The 20,069-nt window shown below is 45.3% G+C and overlaps 1 protein-coding gene across 1 annotated transcript in view; it reads left to right on the forward strand.

Annotated features, from left to right (window-relative positions):
• GALNT17 (polypeptide N-acetylgalactosaminyltransferase 17) overlaps window positions 1-20,069 on the forward strand; it is a 1,750,844-nt gene that overhangs the window by 1,154,697 nt on the left and 576,078 nt on the right. Inside the window, exon 6 of the mRNA XM_069226928.1 lies at window positions 9,601-9,718. Coding sequence (XP_069083029.1) covers window positions 9,601-9,718 — 118 coding nt within the window. The remainder of the gene's footprint in view (window positions 1-9,600; window positions 9,719-20,069) is intronic.

A 20,069-nucleotide genomic window follows, 5' to 3' on the forward strand; every position in this document is an offset into this window, starting at 1 on the left:
TGCGTGTGGTGTAACCTACAAGTTCACCACACCCTATCACCCCCAGTCTAATGGTCTTGTGGAGAGATTCAACAAGACCCTGAAAGGCATGATTGGTGGCCTCCCTGAGGCCATGAGGCGTAAGTGGGACGTCCTCTTACCATGCCTTCTCTTTGCTTACAGAGAGGTCCCCCAGAGGGGGGTAGGGTTCAGTCCCTTTGAGCTTCTCTATGGGTACCCTGTCAGGGGACACTTAAGCATTGTCAAGGAGGCATTGGAGAAATCTCCAAAGGCACCCCCTCAGGACGTGGTCAGCTACATGTTGGCCCTCCGCAACCAGATGACCCGCTTCTGGAAAGAGGCCCTAAGTAACCTTGAGGCCAGTCAAGAGGTAATGAAACACTGGTATGACCAGAAGGCCACCCTGGTAGAGTTTCAACCTGGAGACAAAGTGTGGGTAATGGAGCCAGTAGAGCCCAGAGCTCTCCAGGACCGCTGGTCTGGCCCATTTGAAATAAAGGAGCGGAAAGGGGAGGCCACTTACCTAGTGGACCTCCAAACCCCTAGGAATCCCCTAAGGGTGCTCCATGTGAACCGACTAAAGGCTCATTTTGAGAGGTCGGAGATCAACATGCTTCTGGTCACAGATGAAGGAATGGAAGAGGAGAGTGAACCTCTCCCCGACCTCCTCTCTGCCCAAGAAGGTGATGGGTCAGTAAGCGGGGTCATTCTTTCTGACTCCCTGACTCTAAACCAGAAAGGAGACTGCTATGAGCTGTTGGAGCAGATCTCCCCCCTGTTCTCCCTTACTCCTGGACTGACCCACCTCTGTGTTCATGATATTGACACCGGTGACAGTCTCCCTGTGAAGAACAAAATTTACAGTTTGTCGGATAAGGTGAAGGCCAGCATCAAGGAGGAGGTCTCCAAGATGTTGACTCTAGGGGTCATCGAGAAATCCAGTAGTCCCTGGGCCAGCCCAGTGGTGTTGGTCCCTAAGGCTACTGCCCCAGGTGCGAAGCCAGAACTCTGGTTCTGTGTGGACTACCGGGGTCTCAACTCAGTCACACGGACTGATGCTCACCCCATCCCCCGAGCGGATGAGCTCGTTGACAGGCTGGGCGCTGCCAAGTTCCTGAGTACGTTTGATCTTACTTTAGGGTACTGGCAGATCGCCCTGACTGAGGGGGCTAAGGAAAGATCCGCATTTTTAACCCCTGATGGCCATTACCAGTTCCGGGTGATGCCGTTTGGATTGAAAAATGCCCCCACTACCTTCCAACGGTTGGTTAACGGGGTCCTAGCTGGCAAGGATGCCTTCTGTGCAGCCTACCTGGATGACATAGCTGTCTACAGTTCCAGCTGGGAGGAACACCTGCTTCACCTCAAGGAGGTGCTTCAGGCCCTGCAACAGGCAGGCCTGACCATCAAGGCTAGTAAGTGCCAGATTGGGCAGGGTTCCGTGGTGTACTTGGGACACCTAGTGGGTGGTGGCAAGGTGCAGCCACTCCAGGCCAAGATTGAAACTATCAAGGCCTGGCAACCACCTCGAACGCAGACTGAGGTGAGAGCCTTTTTAGGCCTCACAGGATACTACCGCAGATTTGTCAAGGGCTATGGTACCATTGTGTCACCCTTGACAGAACTCACTTCCAAGAAACAACCGAGGTTGGTGAATTGGACAGAGGCTTGTCAGAAAGCCTTTGACGCCCTAAAGGAAGCCATGTGCACGGCCCCCGTGCTCAAGGCCCCTGACTACTCCCAGGAATTCATCGTGCAGACAGACGCTTCAGAGCATGGCATAGGGGCAGTTCTAGCAAAGCTAAATGAGGAGGGCCTAGACCAACCGGTAGTCTTTATTAGCAGAAGGCTATTACCACGGGAACAGAGGTGGAGTGCTATTGAGAGAGAAGCTTTTGCTGTGGTCTGGGCACTGAAGAAGCTAAGACCCTACCTGTTTGGGACTCACTTCCGGGTTCAGACAGACCACAGGCCCCTCAGATGGCTCATGCAGATGAGGGGTGAGAACCCAAAACTCTTGAGGTGGTCCATTTCCCTACAGGGGATGGACTTTACGGTGGAACATCGCCCAGGGGTTGACCACGCCAATGCTGATGGTCTCTCCAGGTACTTCCGCCTTAGCGATGAGAGCTCCCAGGAGGTCGGGTAGCTCTCCCCACTTTCAGCTGGGGGGGACACATGTTAGACCTGACAGCCTTAGGGTAGTCACCCCTAACTTTTTGCCTTCCTCCCTCCACTTTGTGGACACTGTTTTTGCTGGTTTTTAGACTCTGCGCACTTTACCACTGCTAACCAGTGCTAAAGTGCATATGCTCTCTCCCTTAAAACATGGTAACCTTGAATCATACCTGATTGGACTATTAATTTACTTATAAGTCCCTAGTAAGGTGCACTTTATGTGCATAGGGCTGATAAATTAAATGCTACTAGTGGGCCAGCAGCACTGGTTGTGCCACCCACTTAAGTAGCCCCTTTTCCTTGTCTCAGGCCTGCCATTGCAAGGCCTGTGTGTGCAGTTTCACTGCCACCTCGACTTGGCATTTAAAAGTACTTGCCAAGCCTAGAACGCCCCTTTTTCTACATATAAGTCACCCTTAATGTGTGCCCTAGGTAAACCCTAGAGCAGGGTGCTGTGTAGGTAAAAGGCAGGACATGTACCTGTGTAGTTATATGTCCTTGTAGTGTAGCCTCCTAAATTCGTTTTTACACTACTGTGAGGCCTGCTCCCTTCATAGGCTAACATTGGGGCTGCCCTCATACACTGTTGAAGTGGCAGCTGCTGATCTGAAAGGAGCAGGGAGGTCATATTTAGTATGGCCAGAATGGTAATACAAAGTCCTGCTGACTGGTGAAGTCGGATTTAATATTACTATTCTAGAAATGCCACTTTTAGAAAGTGAGCATTTCTTTGCACTTAAATCCATCTGTGCCTTACAATCCACGTCTGGCTGGGCTTGGTTGACAGCTCCTTGTGCATTCACTCAGACACACCCCAAACACAGGGTACTCAGCCTCACTTGCATACATCTGCATTTTGAATGGGTCTTCCTGGGCTGGGAGGGTGGAGGGCCTACTCTCACACAAAGGACTGCCACACCCCCTCCTGGGACCCTAGCAGACAGGATTGAACTGAAAGGGGACCTGGTGCACTTCTTAGCCACTCTTTGAAGTCTCCCCCACTTCAAAGGCACATTTGGGTATAAAACAGGGCCTCTGCCCTACCTCATCAGACACTTGCTGGAGAAGAAACCTGAACCAGAAACTACATCCTGCCAAGAAGAACTGCCTGGCTGCTCAAAGGACTCACCTGTCTGCTTTCTACAAAGGACTGCTGCCTTGCTGTTGGCCTGCTGCCTTGCTGAACTCTTGTCTGGCTGTGAAAGTGCTCTCCAAGGGCTTGGATAGAGCTTGCCTCCTGTTCCCTGAAGTCTCAGGACCAAAAAGACTTCTCTCTTTCACTTGGACGCTCCGTGCGCCAAAAATTTCGACGCACAGCTTGTTCCGCGGCGAGAAAAACGCCGCACACCGACGCTGATCGACGCGACGCTCTTGGGACGACCGAAAATCCGACGCACGGCTTCGCAAGGACAATGCCGTCTGACCTCTAGAGGAGAAATCGACGCAACGCCTGCCGCGAGATCGTAATTTCGACGCGCAGCCCCGCAGAACGACGCGCAGCCGGAAAACAAGCAGGAAAATCCACCCACAGACCCGGGACATCTGGTAATCCCCGCGATCCATGAAAAGAGACTGTCCGTGCGCTGGAAAACGACGCACGACTTCGCCGCGTGGAAAATAACGACGCAAGTCCGTGTGTGCTGGGGAGAAATCGACGCACACACCCTTTTTCCAGGCACCTATTCTTTTGTGGCCCTCTGAGGAGATTTTTCCACTCCAAACCAGGTACTTGTGCTTGAAAGAGACTTTGTTTATATTCTAAAGACTTAAGACACTGTATATCACTTTTCAGTGATATCCCTACAATTTCCCAATGCAAACTTTATTCTTTTCGACCTACAATTATCCAGATAAATATTATATATTTTTCTAAACACTGTGTGGTGTATTTTTGTGGTGCTATATGGTGGTATTGTATGATTTATTGCACAAATACTTTACACATTGCCTTCTAAGTTAAGCCTGACTGCTCGTGCCAAGCTACCAGAGGGTGGGCACAGGATAATCTTGGATTGTGTGTGACTTACCCTGACTAGAGTGAGGGCTTTTGCTTGGACAGGGGGTAACCTGACTGCCAACCAAAAACCCCATTTCTAACAAGATTTAAATGAGATTGTATGTCCTAATCTGGGATTACAATCACTTCTTTGGTGAGAGCTGGCATCTTGCTACCCCCTGCCTTTCTTGTTCTTATGAAATTTGTGTGGCTTTTGCAACCTATTTATCACTAGTAGTGTTGTTGGTGCCTCTTTTGTCATCTTACAAGTAGGGTCAACTTCAGGTTTTCCACCTTGTGGGCTGTGTAGTCTAGCCCAATGGCTAGCTTGTGTGAAGTGGACCTAGAACCACTTTCAGGCCTCTGGTAAGTGACGGTTGTCTGCTACTATCCACTCACAGGCCCTATTTAGACCTGTGGTCAGTTGCTTCCTGAGGTATGCAAAATGTTCTGCTCTCTTGTAAAGCCTTTCCATGAGAATGGGATGTTGTGAATCATTGGTGAAAATATTAGCATTCATGCTCATCTTTCTGGGATGGGAATCCATTTACCTTGCCTAAGTTGCTAAGTTTGACTTTCAGGCATGAAATGTTCTAGACGCAATTGCCAGGTGCAAGGAAAATACATTTATTTTCTTGGAGGTAGCTATATCTTCAGCAGCATTAGATTTACTTCATGTCAATATTGATTTTCTGAATAAGTTGGTTCTCATTGTAGCGCGTGGACTGTTGTTGCTGGAGCGTTGCATTGGTGGACACCGTGGACTTTTGCCTCTGTAGCGAGAAATGCAAATCTTGTGTTGCTGGTCAACACTGGCAGTCATTGTATTGTGAATAGTTGGGTCCACTGGAGCTTTGCATTTGCGGAGGGGCCTTTTCAAAGTCACAAAGGGCCCAAAACGCCAAGATTTTGCCTTCTTCTTCAAAGGAGTGAACTCTGATGCCAACCAAGGGCCCAGAACCTGGGGAGGTGCCTTTTGGGATCAGGGACTCACACTACCAGAGTTGCATTTGCAGATCCAGGCAGGTCCAGCTGCAGCAGGTCAGCTGGGCATTTGTACAGAGGCCTCTGGAGCTTGTTATTTTCCAGTAGCTCTGAAAAGAAGGTCAGTCAGCTGACTCTTGGAGTCACATGAGGTAACCTGGGATGAATGGAGCAGATCCAGTCTTACTTCTCAGACAGAAGGGCAGTCCTCTGGCAGCAGGGCAGCCCTTCTACAGTAGTTTCAAAAGGTTCAGGAGTGTTCTCAAGAATTGGTATGATGGTCCACTATCTAATCCCGGTACCAACTTTGAAGTGGGAGAAACCTCTAGACTTCTCCACGTATCCGATTCTGACTTCTCCTTTCTCCCTGCCCTGATTTCATGCCATATGGAGTCACAAAGGTCTAATTCTTTGTATGTGTGCTGAGGCAAATTTCATAGTTTTTTACTATCAGGACATGCAAAATGTTAAAGTACATGTCCAACTTTTAAAATACAATGCACCCTGTCCGATAGGTTGCTATAGGGGTAACTTAAAAGTTTTAAAAAGGAAGGTTTAGGTCTTTCAAAATGTTTATTTTGCCAGGTCAAAACGACAGTTTAAAACTTCACACAGGATGCAATGGAAGGCCTGAGACATATTTAGTAAAAGCTACTTAAGTGGGTGGCACAATAAGTGCCATTATAGTTGCATTTAATCTATCTGCCCTGGTACATTTCGTACCACTTTCTTCGGGAATTACAAGTAAAACAAATGTGCCCATTGGATGTATGCCAATTTTACCATGTTTTAAAAGAGAGAGCACAAATATTTTAACCTCGGGTGGCAGTGGAAAAGTGCTAAGTCCTAAGTAAAGTGGCAAGCGGTAAGTCCTAAAAGCCAACAAAAACAGGTTCAGAAAACAGGAGGAATGAAGGCCAAAGTTTGTCAGTGATCCTGCAGAGATGGCTAAATCCAATAGGGCTAATGTCGTGCAAGGCTTTTATGTGTGTTTGAGGAGGTTGAAGAGTGCCCTTTTGTGGATGGGGAGTCAATGAACGTCTTTGAGGTGCAAAGTTCTGTGAGTGCCTTGGAAATTCTGAGTGTGAGTTAATTCCTACGTAGAGTGGATTGCCATAGAGCACATCCAGTGGAGCACTGCTCCCTGAATGCCAACATCATGTAAGCATTGAGTTAGGATAGAATGGAAAACAGGATCAAAGGTAGTGGAAAGATGTAGAAGGATAAGTGCTGTGGTATCTCCTCTGTCTATGGTTTTTGAGAAGTCATCTACTGCGGCCATGAGGGTGGTTTCAGTGCTGCAGTTGGGTCTGAAGCAGGACTGGGTTGTGTCAAGGATGTTGTTGTTGTTGAGGTGGTTGGCTGGATGTTTATTCATGATCTTCTCCATGACTTTTGCTGGGAAAAGTGGCAGGGATATGGGCTGATAGTTGGTTAGTGTTTTAGTGTTTGCTGATGTTTTCTTTAGGAGAAGGAGGACTTTGGTGTCTGGGAAGGTGGCTGTGTGGATTACATTGTTCGGGATCTTGGTTAGGGCTAAGCTGATGGGGTCCTGTCCTCTAGTGAATTCATGATGCGGGCAGGGGTCTGATGGTGCTCTGGAGTGTATTGTGTGTGTGGTTTCAGCAGTTTCTTAAACTGTCATAGTAGCCACGGTAGTCCTCTGGGCATTGGACCTGATGGGTTGGGTGGCTGTAATGGTGGGTGGGTCCATTTGGGGCTCAAAGGTGTCACGGATGCTGGAGATCTTGCTGCTAAAGAAGAGGGACAACTGGGTGCAGAGGTCTTGTGAGGGAGTGATGCTGGTGGAGGTTGTTGCCAAGTGGTAAAATCTTTCACAATGGCAAAAATGTGCTTGTGTTTGTTGTTGCTGCTTTTTGCTTGGTGAAGGTGGAGCATTTGATGTCTCTGATTTGTTGGTGGTTATATCTGAGGGCTGATCTGTAGCTGCTCTTGTCAATGGCATCTCGGCTTTGTCTCCCTCTCTGTTCTAGCTGCTTGCCGTGGTGCTTGGGGAGTTTGAGCTCTTCCGTGTACCAGCTTGCTTGTAGTCAAGTTCTGGTGGCCTTGAGTGAGGCCACTTTGTCTGCAGAAGAGGTGATATAGGCATTGAAGATGGAAAGGATATGGGAAGGTTGCTATTGAGGTGTTGCAATTGTTGATTTAGGAGCTCCAAGGTCCAGGATTCTTTAGACACCTTGTTCCAATCGCATTGTTAGGGTTTGACAATGGCAATTCTGTAGTGGTGCGGGCCTGGCTGGACCAGGATATAGGTGCTAGCTTGTCCACTGTGAATTTGCTGAAGCTGGTGAAGATGGGGTCCAATAGGTGGCCGGTGGTATGAATGTGCCATTCCACTTGCTGGGTGAGTCCAAGGTTTGTCAGGCAGTTGATTGTGTTGAGGTTAGTAGGGTCTTTCAGGTGAAGGCATGATCAGGGCACAGAAAACAGCAAGAAAAGAGAAAGGAAAGAGAAAAAGGAAGAAAGTGGCATAGGAGGTAATAGAGCAAAGAGGCAGAGAGAGTGGTGAATAGGTAAAGGGAGCAGGATAATAAGAGAGAGAAGCGGAAAGTTGAGAAGAGAGAGAGGAGGCTGTCAAAGAGCCTCGTAACAGCATTGAAATTGGGAATGAAGGGGCTAGGCTTGGTTGGAGTCCGAGCATATGTAAAGGCACAGACCCAAGGCAGGGGCTAGGCAAAAGCTCCTTAATCAGAATTTGTGAAGAAGGGATTCATGAACAAAACATTAAAAAAAGTATTTGGTGCAGTACAACCGTGCTTGGTCATGTCCTATTGTGCATGGCATTTGAGAGCAGCAAACCTCCACTCTGCACAGCCTTCTGCCATGCAGAGAGTGGGTTGACTGTAGGGCCTGGCGGCAGGGGTATTGGTATGCCACTGTGGATTAATGATGGCTCAGTAATTAGTCCATCAATACAAATGTTGGGCTTTGCCAACAAAATACCTAAAACAAAGTTTGGAGACTTTGCAGTGGGGTGCAGTGTCCACAATAAGCCAATTTCTGCAAAATGGACAATATGTTATCAAGGCTAGGCATCCCATTAGGAGCCAAGATCATGCATTCTGGATGACCTGACCCTCTCATGCCAAGTAGGCTAGCAATCTGAAAAATATGGCATTAACATAGTCGAGCAACTACGCTGCATTTTTTATTTGAGGAAATTAAAAACCTGTACATAGTATATTAAACTGGAAAAGCTACTACTGGGTACATGTTTATCCTAGGAGCTAATTGAGAAACGGCATACTATGACTGTGAATTCCTTCCAATGTTATGGAGGTACATCTTCCAGGCCCCAGATTCTGGCAATCACTCAGGTCACACTCCAGTACAATGTGTTTTTTTGCTTACTGCAGCACTCCAAAGAGGAGGCAATCAGTTCAAATTCAAATCAGACTGGATATTGTTGCAATAAAATTACACCTTTTCAAGCAATGTCCCTTCTGAATGAGAACACAAGAAATCCTAGAAAGACTTCAACATTGTTGGGCATCATCACTGAGCACTCTATAACAGCACAGTGTTGAAGATAGGCTTGCATATGATTGTTCCCCATTTGGAGGAGTTCAGTGAGGAAACAAATGATGCACTGGATATAGTCTAAGGGCCTGATTTAAATCTTGGCGGAGGGTAATACTCAGTCACAAATATGACAGATATCCCATCCGCCGTATTACAATGCCTTTATATCCTATGGGGATTGTAACATGGCAGACGGGTTATCCACCAAGTTTGTAACGGAGTATTCACTTTGCTGAGATCAGGCCCCAAGTCTCTGCAAGCAGCCCCTCCCACCTCTTAATGTAAAGTCTAAGTACTATGGGTACACCCAGCCACGTGTCTCACATTTTCTGTGCCATAGAATCCAATCTGTACCTTGGTGATGAGGCCTAAAAGTCTGAACCTGACCGGGGTTGTAAATGTTCTGGTTTGTAGGGGCATGACTGGTATTTTGAGCTGGACAGTAATTATTGTAGCAGCACAAAGAATGTTTTTATAGTCTTGCTCCGCATCTGGAGGGTGCAATGGTCAAAAAGAATGTACTGGAATGCAGCCAAAGCTATTGCCAGTGGCTGAGACCTTTGCAAGCATAGTACCTATCTGCTTTTGTTGTTTTAAGGTGATGTCCAAAGTTCAACGACTGTGTTGCACTCTATCTGGAGCAGCACAATGTTGAATTAAAATGATGACTTTTGGAAGTATTCCACCCATCACCTCTTGTTATTCTCACAATGGCCTTTCAATATTTTGATGTTTTGTTCCTCAATATTTATCCTTGATATTCTTGTCTCACTTGTCCCACTAGTCAGTGTTCGATATCCAGGTTGAACACTTTTCTCCGAGGCAGTTTCTTTGCGGGAAAAGGACAGTGCTGTTATGCAGACACTTGTGTTGTAACATTAAGCATCTTTCCCTTGCAGGACGCCTGCCATGATCGGATGCTCGTTTGTTGTCAACAGGAAGTTCTTCGGTGACATCGGCCTCCTTGACCCAGGAATGGATGTATATGGTGGAGAAAACATTGAGCTGGGAATAAAGGTCAGTGCAGAACTTTCATGTTTAATGCAGTTTTTTAAACAACTTTGGATTATGATTAGGTTTGGGTATGATTTAATTTATGCGGGCTTTTTGGCGTAAATTTGCGAATTCAACATTACGCTTATTATGCGAAGCTCCTGAAAATATGCCATTACGTCTTGCGCAGCTCTCTGCATAAGGCATGACTTCCAACAACATGGATGTATATATTGAGGCGAGCAAGACCACGGATCGTGGGGCTGTAATTTGATGGGGCAATCTGTGTATGAACCTATTTTACAAAATAAACCTGCAACTTTATAAGTGTCTGTCTCGAGCCTTTATTAATCCTACTTCCTGTCACACTTCTTAATTCTACATACGTATTAATCAGTTTTGAAAGTACTTTGACAGTGGTTCTCTCTAAGTCTTACGTTAGCATTTGCATTTTCTCTGGCATCAAGATTAAAGATTAAAGTATCACAGCAAGATTAAAGGACATATTGTCACTTTTAACTTTCCATCTAACTTTACCCGGGTTTAAACGATAACTTTCGTACCCTCTGTGCAAACGGACGAGGCCAAGAGTCGTGCAGGTGTTGAGGTACAGAGGAAATGCTAAATGTGGCCCCACCTCGCTTGCAGGCTTTAATTAAAATATGATATTGGCTCGTTTGCATGTAAGTTTCGGCCCATGCAAGTGAGACAGTCTCTTTGCCTGTGTGTGGAATCCATATCATTGAGGGATTCGAATCAAGGGCTGCGTGACCCCTAAGTGAAAGCCATAAGTTAATGTTTGTTGGTAGAACAGAAGTATCACCGGGAGTGCACGCCTACGTCATACGTTCAGAGGTCAGGCCGAGGGGGTAAGTCCTTCCTCTATGCCACTGCTCCTCTGACTCTACTTCTGGTCGTGTACTCCACTTGCGGGTTTCTAGTGAAGTGTTCGCCCCTCCTCTGTTTCTATTGCTGGCCTTGTACTTTAATTGCGGGATTCTTTTTTAGTGTCCACAAACACAAAGTTTTGCGAAGAAGCTTTAAACTCAAAATAAGATACAGAAAGTATCCCATCTTTGTAGTAAAGGTTCTGACCCTCTGTCTTGTTCCTATAAATACGGCTTTGTGAGCATTACATGTTTGCCAACTTACTCATCCCATATCTTTACTGCTTACCTCGATTGCATAGTCTCTTTCTTTCAAGAATGATCCGAGCTTTGTCATCAGTAGAGCTCTGCGATCATTCGAACTGTTCCCAAGCAATGCGCAGTGTTAGTGGAAGCCTTTAATCCCAGGTCTGCATTGTGTGCGATTGTGTCCAGTGATCTCACAAGAGTTTGTCTTCTCATAATGGGATCGCAGACTCATGGTACCATACCGTGTTGCCTTCGGTATTGTGTTTAGTGCAGAGTTTTATTGTGCTTGCTGTACATTCCATGTGATTCTATCCTCTTAATACCGTAAATGTATTAAATGTATGAGTTATTATTTAGCAGTAGTGGGTATTCACATTAACTGGCTGGGTATTTATATATCGTGGTACCCATGATTAGCTAGAGTCACCCGACACACCATTCTTGGCGCTATGCCTACGACGGCATGATCACATGTACTCAGAGAGGATGCTTAAGAAGCCCTGGCGGTCATTTAGAGTGCATAGTGGCCTCTGTAATTGCTCGCACTGGAAACCGAAACTGACAGTTTTATACAAGGGATGTGAGACTAAGGGCCAGATGTAGCAAAGGTTTTTACCCATTCTGTGTCTATGGGAAAAAAGTGTTCGTACATATGGCCCTAAATCTGCTAACAAACTGGTTGCAGTTTGCCACCAGCTTCCATTCAACTATCCTGGGATTAATATATTGATTCCCAAAATTCCAAATTGAAGTGGGTCCCAATATGATCTACCTCATTAATATTCATAAGGCAGGCTGGACATTGTGACTCACTCTAATTGGTATTTATCGCAGGGATGATAGATTGCAGGGGCCACCAGATCACCAGGTCTGTGTTTGCCTTTATATAACTTTTTTTTTAAGCAGCTAGTTTTATTAAATAAAACAGGGATGTGTAAAAAAAATCTACTTAAAAAAAAAACATTCTTTGGGAGTTAGTTGTCATCCCCAAAACCTGATTCAACATTAACAAACGAGGAGTCCAAAGGGAACCTCTTCCCACAGTTGGGAGGTCCATAACTTTCACTATTTGCCAAACAGAATTTCAGCAGCAAACCATTGATACATAGCATACCAATTTGAAATCCGAACATTTTACCAGCTACTAAAATGGTATTTTTACCTTTTAAAAATCTATTTTGGGATCTCAAACACTTCTATTGCAAATTTTGACATTTGTGACTGCGAATCCACGCCCCACTCATGTGACACAGCCTGTTCCATTGTTGAATTTATTTTGTTATTTAAGATAATACAATCACAATAATATAAAGGGACTCGTTTGAGAATACTGGCAGCTATCTTCAGAAATAACCCATTTGGCAATATTAATGCTGTTGTTTGAATTTTGAAAGTCAGTGACAGAAAATATGCTGCCATAACTGCAAAATCTTTTGGCCCTAGGCAGAAAGACGACGGTTCTCTGAGGATCTGACCTACCCATCATTTTCATATTTTTTTCTGCACCTACAAGCTGGGGCAGAGGGCAGGTTACAGAGAATATTACATTCTCACCAGGGATGTGCCATTATTTTTCAAAAGCAAGCTGTGCACAAACATAACAAAAATCATCCTTGCAGAATTTGTTAGGTGTCTTTTTTCATTTTATAAATATTCTTTTATGTTAATTGTGTTGATTGTTTTTTTATAAAGATCTGACTCCTTGAGTGCTCGCTGGCACCTTATAAAGATTTTGTTTACCATTCCCAATTTAGAATTCATATGAAATGGAAAATCTAACAGATTATACCAATGCATCCAGCAGTAAATGTAGCATAGAAATGTTTCTCCTAATTTTTGCTTTACTGAAGCTTATTGGCATGATATGCCTACTTTACAGTATGAAAAATGTATGTGGGAGTGAATGTGCATAAAACTGTGTTATTCTGCCTTATGAATTATTGATATAAAAGCTGTGAGGAATAAGTAATATGTATTAGAAATGATGGGTGTTACCTCAGTTGAATTTGTATCTCTCTTAAATTAGTGAATTTGTCTCTAAATTTAAGAGTTGTATAATATTTATCTTTCGAACACTAAAATAAGATCATGTGCTAGCAAGCTATAATATAAAGTTCACTTGTCTTGCATATGTCTAAATAATATTTGAGGTGGAGCAAACTGCTTGAGTTTTCATACTTAATCCCTATAAGATTCTAGGACGAATGGTGTGGAAGTGACGGATATGAATTATGAATGATGTAGCTACATGTGAGTTATCTGCGTTGGACAGGTGATAGAGTTACTGTATGGTATTGTGTCTCATCAATACTTTCCCTGAATTGACTGTTCTTGTTTTTTTGGGTTTGAGCAGCTTCTGTTGAATATGAAGAGGAACGAAAAGATAGACTCTAAATAGTGTGTTCAGGGAGCCATGGTTTTGGTGCTCAACATAATTCATGCACACACAAACCTACGTACACATACACACACATAAAAGGGAACATGCAAATGCATACACACACACACACACACACACACAGACATGCAACATTTTGACTACAAATGTATTGCTCAGAATGCAGTCACATAAAAACCTACATTTCACAAGGACCTTGTGAAATCTTTTCCATATTCTGCCGAAATTACACGAGGAAAACAATCTCAGAGGAGTCTCACCATTGCCCATTGTTTGATTAGTAATCTTTTCATCAAAGTCAAAGCAAGACCAGAAGAACTAAACTGGACCCATTGGTAGCTTACAGATAAGCTTCAAAAACCTTTATGCATAACCACTGCAAAGTTAGATGTGAGGTACCCAAAGTGACATATCAGCAACTCACTTCACATTCAAAGTAGGAAATAGTACTCTCACTGAATGTCAGTTGAGAGGAATTAGGTTATTGGTTATGGAGAGTGTAAGCCCTTCTCAAGTAAGAGCCACAATCCTTGTCAGGAGGAACCACAAACAGTCAATAAATTAACCTCAACTTAACTCTCTGGTAGCTTGGCACAAAACCAGCCAGGCTTCATTTACAGGCAATATGTAAAGTATGTACACAGCACACAAACAGGATTACCGTGATAACACAGCACAAGAAAAATCCCATAACAATTTAGAAAAGTGAGTAAAATGTAAGGAATTCTTTGAGACCAAAACAACAAAAATCCAATCAGTCGAACTGCAGATATGCAATTTTAAAGATTTAAAAAAAAGTACAGTGTCTGTTTGCACTTGACTGGGACAAAGTCTAGGCCGACTGTGATGGCCCCCTGAGAATTGTACCTTATGTCCTTGGTGTGTAGTCTGTGACAAGGCTTTGCATCACTAAGCATCAGTTCTGATGAAGGTGGCAGCTATGGGGCGAGACTTTGTGGGGCTTTGCTTCACTGAGCATCACTTCCGGTGAGGCTGGCAGCTGTACAGCGAGTCTGTGTGTTTTTTTCCTGTCACAAGGCATCAGTTCGGATGAAGTTTGCAGCTGTGGGGTGAGGCTTTGCGAGGCTTCACAATGCTTTTTGCCATATCTGGTGGAACCTTCAGTTAAACCAGGAGGAACTCTTTCTGATGCCAGCCAAGAGAATAGGACCTGGGGAGGCACCACTCTGGGATCAGGAATGCACTCTAGCAGAGGCTAGCAGGGTTCATTCAGGTCCACTGCATCAGTCCTGTTGTAGGTACAGGCAGGTCCAATGCGGCAGGTCAGCTTGACAGTTGCAGGGCAGCCTTGGGAGCTTGTTGTGTCCCTATAGCTCATAACACGAGGTCAGTCAGCTGACCCTTGGAGTCACTGAGCCTGGGATGTAGGGAGGAGGTCCATTCTTCCGTCTCAGACAGGAGAGCAGGAACAAGGTTGCAGGGCAGTCCTCTAGCAGCAGGGCTATCCTTCTTTTGTAATATCCACTGGTACTGAAGAGTGGTTCTGAGGGCCCTATTTTTATACCTGCCCCCTCTAAAGTGGGAGAATCTTCTGAAGTTTTCCCTTTACAGCCTACTGTGAAGTTCTTTGTGAGTGTGCTGGGCAGTGCCTTTAAAGTGCAAGTGTAGTAGGTTAGAGCTCTGCCCCTCCCATTTACTGAGGATTGCCCCACCTGACAATGCTTAGCCCTTTGATTGTGTGGCTGTCTGGGAGGAATAGACAAAGGCCAACTACCAAATATACCTTGTCAGGTGACCCATGAAACAGGCTCCAGGCTCCAAACGGTAAGGACAAGAAATTGCTGCATTTACATAATTTTTACTTAAAATCCAGCTTTACCATTAAAGAGGATTTTAGACTACAATTACCTATATACCGAACATGATATTTCCACTTGCTCCCAAACCACTTATTATAGTAATAATGTAACTCAAAGTTATTCTATGGGAGAGAATATTGAAAAACAAACTTAAGAGTTTTTCACTAGCAGGACAAGAAAATTAAAATTACATGTACAACTTTTTACGCACAATGCACCCTGCCCTATGGGCTGTTTTAGGACTGTCCTCTATGTAATAAAAAGGGACTTTAAGGTCTGGCAAGGGGTCTAGTCGATTTGTCAGTTCAAAACTGCAGAGAGGCTGCAAATGGCAGGCTGAGTCATGTTTAAGAAGCTACTTAAGTGGGTAATACAATAGGTGCTGTAGGCCCACAACAGCATTTAAACTACCAGCCTGGGGTATATGTTATACCACTTTGCTAGGGATTTATAGGTAAATTAAATATGTCAAACAAGTGTATGTCAAATTTACCACGTTTTAGAGAGTGAGCACAATCACGTTAGCCCTGGTTGGAAGTGGTACAGTGCACAGAGTCCTAAGGACAACAAAAACAAATTCAGCAATTAAGGATGGCAGAAGGCAAAAGGATTCAGGCTGAGCCTGCAGGGAGAGGGGATAAAAGCCTTGCTCAGGCAACAACTGCAATCCATCCATGAATCCGAAGAGAAAGCAGATGAGTGTCCAACCCTAAAAAATTGATGCATCTGTATATAAGAATGCACAGTGAGACATATCGAAACCCCACCTATACCAGTGGATAACACAAAGGTGGCTCACTGTCATTACCTTGTGTCCACAATATTATGGCCATAGTTCATGGCAGTTCATATCGATCAGTATCCTTTGTAATTTATTCGTGCTGACCCCTCTATCATCACTGTTCAAGTTCATCTCCAATTGATTAGGGGAGTAAAATTGTCAATGACTCTATCTATACAGAGTGAGCATTATTGCTCTAATAAATGACAGTAATAGAACATTCTGCAGCACACATAGAAAGAGTAAAAAGCCATGAATGAATGTTTAGGTCCCTTCCTGCACATAAACAATCATTCAGAAATTATGATTTGCTACTTCTATGTGGGCTGCAGCACGCAGCACATATAGAGGTGCCAAATCCACATTGTAGATTAATGGCTCCTGGAGGGGGCCATGCATCCCCTCTCCTTTATTTTTGTAGGGTTAAACAAGCGGGCCCCCTACCTGGGAAAGCAGTGGTCCCTGGGGGCGAATATGGCCCAGGAAGGCAAGGGGGCACATGCCTCCTCTGCCTTTGAAAATTACTGTGGCCTCAGAAAGTTGCACTTTAGATGTTATGTCATGGGCCCATGGGCCCCCCCTCTTAATTTAAGGCCAAGCCCCATGGAGGTGCGGTCCCCAGGGCTGTAAAAGGTCTATGGAAGGTGGCCACACAGCCCCCCACCTCATAATTACATGTTGGCCTGGTCCCGGGGAGGTGGCGGTCCGCGGGGCTCATATCAGCCATGGGGTAGGATGTAGCATGAGCCGCCCTCCACATAACATATAATGAAATATGCCCTCTGGACATCTGTGGTTTCACTGGAAAGATTTAAAAAAAAGGCTTTTTTGGCCCTGGCAGGAGACCCCACCACCAGGCCTTTTCTAAACAAAACAAAGGCTAAAGTGACCGTATAGTTAGGTGAATATGTCAGTGATAATCCCAGAGGCCTACCTTTAAAATAGGTGGGCACCCACCAAGCATGCATTGGGGGCCACGGGAGGAACCCCAGGCCTCCCACAGCCCCATCTGGCTGCTTCGGGAGCTAGCATTGCTCCCTCCTGCAGGGAGCAGTATATAGATGCTGCTCCCTTCTTCCAGGGGCAAAACTATGATCTGTTTCCTTGCCCACATCATTGCAGGCAGAGAAGCAGATCACAAGTCTGATCCCAGCTGGAGCAAGCATTTTTAAAGCTCGTGCCCACTGTGAGCAGACTTTGTGTTTGCCTATTTAATGGGAGATTTAAAAAATGCTCCTGCCACACAGGAGCAAGCACAAGTTTTGCTGCCTGTGCTAGTGTGGGCAGGGATACTGCTATATCATGGGGTGGACTTCCTGGGACACAGCAAAGTGAGCCAGCCCCAGGAGATAGGGTTCCCAGGGCCACTAAAGGCTTGGGATAGGGGACAACATGACCTCCTCCCCTTAATCAGTACTTTGAGTCCTTGGGAGGGGGGTCTACATGCTCCCTCCCCATATTAATAAATTGGGCCTTGGGAGATGGGGTCCCTAGTGACAAATTTAACTCAGAGAGGGGGCAATGACCCTTTTTCCTTATTGCCCCAGGCAGTAAGTTTGTTTGCATTTATTTGTGCTGCGATCCTGAGTGAGTTCCACAGGATTGTAACAAAATCCATCGATTTTTTTTTTTAATTGCCCTTCGGGTGTCTCTTTCCGCCTAGGGTGGCAGCGTCTCCCTACCCTACCCTCTTATATCTTTTTGTGCAAGTCCCCAAGTCTTGTAATGGCTGCCAGCATCATTTTTCTCATCTGAGCGCTCTCTCCCGCTGAGCTACATGGCCGAAGGGAAATAAAGCTCCCTGGGCCAATCAGAATGCTCTATTTTGTAAAATTGGGTCAAACTCAACCTTCCAGATTTGCAATTAATTTTGACCCTCAATTTCTCAAAAACTATTGAACAATTTTCCACTAAATCACAAAAAGCACAATCTACATACCAAGATTTATCTTCCTGCCAAATTTAGTGTACTTCCATGCAGTAGCTTTGCTGTAGCCATGCCCAAATAAGTCTATTAAAAATGCTTTGAGATTTTGCAACTTAGGACCCCCCTTTTTTCTTGCCCCAACTTAATGGATCACCCAAAACATTCCATGCAAAAACTAGGCAAAAAGAGCACATTTTTTGAACATTTAGGGGGTCATTCTGACTCCCGCCGGGCGCGGTCACTGCGCGCCCGGCGGGAGCCGGCAAAATACCGTACCGCGGTCGGAAGACCGCGGCGGGTATTTTGAGTTTTCCCCTGGGCTGGCGGGCGGCCTCCAAAAGGCCGCCCGCCAGCCCAGGGGAAAACGACCTTCCCACCATGAAGCCGGCTCGTAATCGAGCCGGCGGAGTGGGAAGGTGCGACGGGTGCTACTGCACCCGTCGCGTATTTCACTGTCTGCTATGCAGACAGTGAAATACAAGCGGGGCCCTCTTACGGGGGCCCCTGCAGTGCCCATGCCATTGGCATGGGCACTGCAGGGGCCCCCAGGGGCCCCGCGACACCCCCTACCGCCATCCTGTTCCTGGCGGGCGAACCGCCAGGAACAGGATGGCGGTAGGGGGTGTCAGAATCCCCAAGGCGGCGCAGCATGCTGCGCCGCCTTGGAGGATTCTGACGGGCAGCGGAAAACTGGCGGGAGACTGCCGGTTTTCCTGCACTGACCGCGGCCAAAGCGCCGCGGTCAGAATGCCCTGCGGGGCACCGCCGGTCTGTCGGCGGTGCTCCCGCCGACCCTGGCCCCGGCGGTCTGAGACCGCCGGGGTCAGAATGACCCCCTTAGTGTAGATTTGTCAAATGGTGCCAAAGCAACACAAAAAATGTATTTCCTATTGAAACGCTGACCTAACCATAACTATCTAGTGGCGACTGCTAAAGTTTCCAGGAAGAGTTCTAGGAAGACTGTTTGAGTGGTTTTTGTTTTGCTAATGATGCAGCAGTTTGATAAATTGGCACAAACATTTCCAAAATAAAGTTCATCCATCTCTGCTTTGTCATAAAGAGTTTCATGCTGATTTATCATGTTGAAGCCGAGAAAAAGGTGTCCCTGAAGTGTTGATTTCCCATGTTCATTTCCATAGTAATCTTTGCATTTTAATACAGAATTCCATCAAATTTGGTAAAAAATTCACGTAGAAAATGATTTTTTGTGATTTGGTGTAAATCTATTCAGCTACTTTTGATAAATTAGTATTTAAAGAGAGGCTCAGGTTGGATATGAATGGGGTAATGCTCTGAAAAAGATAGGTATATCTGGATGGTTAATCCAGGAGTACTCTAGCACTACAGAAAATGTTCAAAAATAGGGCCTTCTGATTGGCCAAGGGAGCTTTTTCTCCCATTGGCCATTTCAGATATATAATGTTGGAACTGCGGGTACGAGCGTCTGACTAACTGTCCTCAACTTGAACAAAAATGTTATAGGATTGTAGGCCCTACTGCAAACAATCCCCCTGTGACCTTTTCTATCTAACTCAAACATGGTAAAACCTTTACTCTGTTCTACAGAGCTCATGTGCCAACCCTAAAGGTGTTGCCAGGGAAATGAGCAAACCTTTCTGGTGGTCGCTCAAAACCAGTTATGGGGAGCAGCTACTTTCCCATTGGGATTAGTTCCTGATTGGCTAGTTAGAAAAAGGTGACACAGACCAGGTGTAAGCTACATGTGCCAGTGACATGGTAGGCATCCTCTGATTGTATGCAAGAAGCAGGGCACAGCCCCAGTCAATCCTGTCAGGGAAAGATCAGCTTCTTCCCACACCCAAGTCCTTTTTCTTAGTCCTAGGAGCCAACCACATCTATTCAAAGAGGTGTTCAGCTCCTGAGTGACAGATGGAAGCTCAGGCTGACAGGCTTCTGGAGCATGTAGGTAGTTTAAAGGTCACTTTTTTAAATGCACTTTTTATGAAACATTTGTTACTAATTTGACATTAGCAAACAATTGGATCTGTAATCAATCTTTTAAAAAGTCCACCACTAAACTTTTTATCTGGGACCTAGGTGGAGATATCTTTATTGAGTGTAAGAAAGTATTCTAGTGCTTTCCTATATAATAGCTAACCCTGCTATAGCGAAAATAGTTTTGAGGACATTTTCCTTGTAAGACAGGTTTAACATGAAACTTTTACATGTCCTACCTTTAAATATCCCACACCCTGCCTTATTGACATTTAAGGCCTACCATGTAGTGGAGACTTGTTGGTAACTTAATTGGGCTAATTAAGTGTATACCCATTCAACATGTTTTCAAGGATA

Source organism: Pleurodeles waltl, chromosome 3_2 (assembly GCF_031143425.1).
Source record: "Pleurodeles waltl isolate 20211129_DDA chromosome 3_2, aPleWal1.hap1.20221129, whole genome shotgun sequence".
NCBI lineage: Eukaryota > Metazoa > Chordata > Amphibia > Caudata > Salamandridae > Pleurodeles > Pleurodeles waltl.